This window comes from Solanum stenotomum, chromosome 9 (genome assembly GCF_019186545.1).
Source record: "Solanum stenotomum isolate F172 chromosome 9, ASM1918654v1, whole genome shotgun sequence".
Taxonomy (NCBI): Eukaryota; Viridiplantae; Streptophyta; class Magnoliopsida; order Solanales; family Solanaceae; genus Solanum; species Solanum stenotomum.
The window spans coordinates 46,858,044-46,859,467 of record NC_064290.1 but is presented as its reverse complement, the minus strand read 5'-3'; the positions used below and the strand labels follow the sequence as shown (position 1 = coordinate 46,859,467).

The 1,424-nt window shown below is 35.9% G+C and overlaps 1 protein-coding gene across 1 annotated transcript; it reads left to right on the top strand.

The window, feature by feature from the left end:
* The first annotated feature begins 757 nt into the window (after positions 1-757).
* Positions 758-1,424, top strand: LOC125877906 (oleosin L-like). Its single transcript, XM_049559197.1, has one exon. The coding sequence runs from the start codon at positions 762-764 to the stop codon at positions 1,206-1,208; it is 447 nt and encodes a 148-aa protein (XP_049415154.1). The 5' UTR covers positions 758-761; the 3' UTR covers positions 1,209-1,424.

The window sequence follows — 1,424 nt, the reverse complement described above, 5'->3', positions numbered from 1 at the left end:
AAATAGGAGTGACATTTATAAGACTGTGTGGTTATTAAAATTCACATAATCATATTTATTAATATCACTAAATATAATACTCCTTCTGTCCCAATTTATGTGACTTACTTTCCTTTTTAGTCAGTCCCAAAAAGAATGACACATTTTTATATTAAGTAACAATTTAACTATAAAATGTCTATTTTACCCTTAATGAAATGATTTACAACCACACAAATTTCTATCATTATTCATTCATTTTGGACCACAAAATTTAAAAGTCTTCTTTTTTTTTCTTAAACTTCGTACCGAGTCAAAATACCTCATATAAAATGTGACAGAGAAAGTATAATATTATCACTAAAAAAATTATTTATGATAGTATAGCCTAATAAAAATGTATACTAAATATAATAATATTCAAATCGCAATATCAAAAATTTCAATTTCAATTTACACCGTACCATGCCAACTCGAAAAGGAATCGGTAAAAACAGAAAAAGTAGTCCAAAAAGCATAACAAAATTACTTTACTGTATACATGCAAATTAAAGTGTTTTTTGAATGCTTTTGTCCAATTCCGCAACGGTTACAGTAGAGCAAAAATTATACGTGTCCCAAAATGAGGCATTCTCATTGCATGCAATGGCCGCCTGTTTAGCTTTTATAACACTTGACAAAACACGTGCCCCTTCGACCCTTCTATATAATCCATCTCACCCAAATCCTCACAATTCAATTCATACCTATTTTGCTCATAACTCAAAAAAATCTCATAAATTATGGCTGATTACTATGGGCAACCCCAACATACTCAACACCAGTTCCTCCACGGAGCTGGGCAGCAGCCTCGTTCTCACCAGATGGTGAAGGCAGCTACTGCTGTAACTGCCGGTGGATCGCTTCTTCTTCTTTCCGGGTTAACTTTAGCTGCAACGGTGATTGCGCTCACTATTGCGACTCCCGTGCTGGTGATTTTTAGCCCGGTGATTGTACCTGCTGTTATTACTCTCTTTTTGTTGTTCTCAGGGTTTTTGGCTTCCGGCGGATTTGGTGTAGCGGCGATAAGTGTGTTGTCGTGGATTTATCGATACGTGACAGGAAAGCGACCACCTGGTGCAGATCAGTTGGAGCAAGCAAGGCATAAGTTGGCTACTAAGGCTGGGGAGATGAAAGATAAGGCTCAGGAGTTTGGGCAGCAGCACATCACTGGAACCCATCAGACTTGAGCGCTACTGTATAAGTTGTACTTAAATTTGTTTATTCAATGCGTTGTGTATGTTTTTGTTTGTAACTTCTTTCAGCTTTTGTGTTTTGTTAATTTTTAATTTGTGTTGTACCTAGCTACTGTTGCTATGAGGCTCGTCTTCATGACTGAGTCGGCATTAATATTTTGTAAAAGTTTCTCTTTTAAAAAATTGAAATAAATGTTGCACTTAGTTGTA

Bases quoted from the DNA above. Each gene is read 5' to 3' on its own strand.
- LOC125877906 (XM_049559197.1), top strand. From the start codon at position 762: ATGGCTGATTACTATGGGCAACCCCAACATACTCAACACCAGTTCCTC.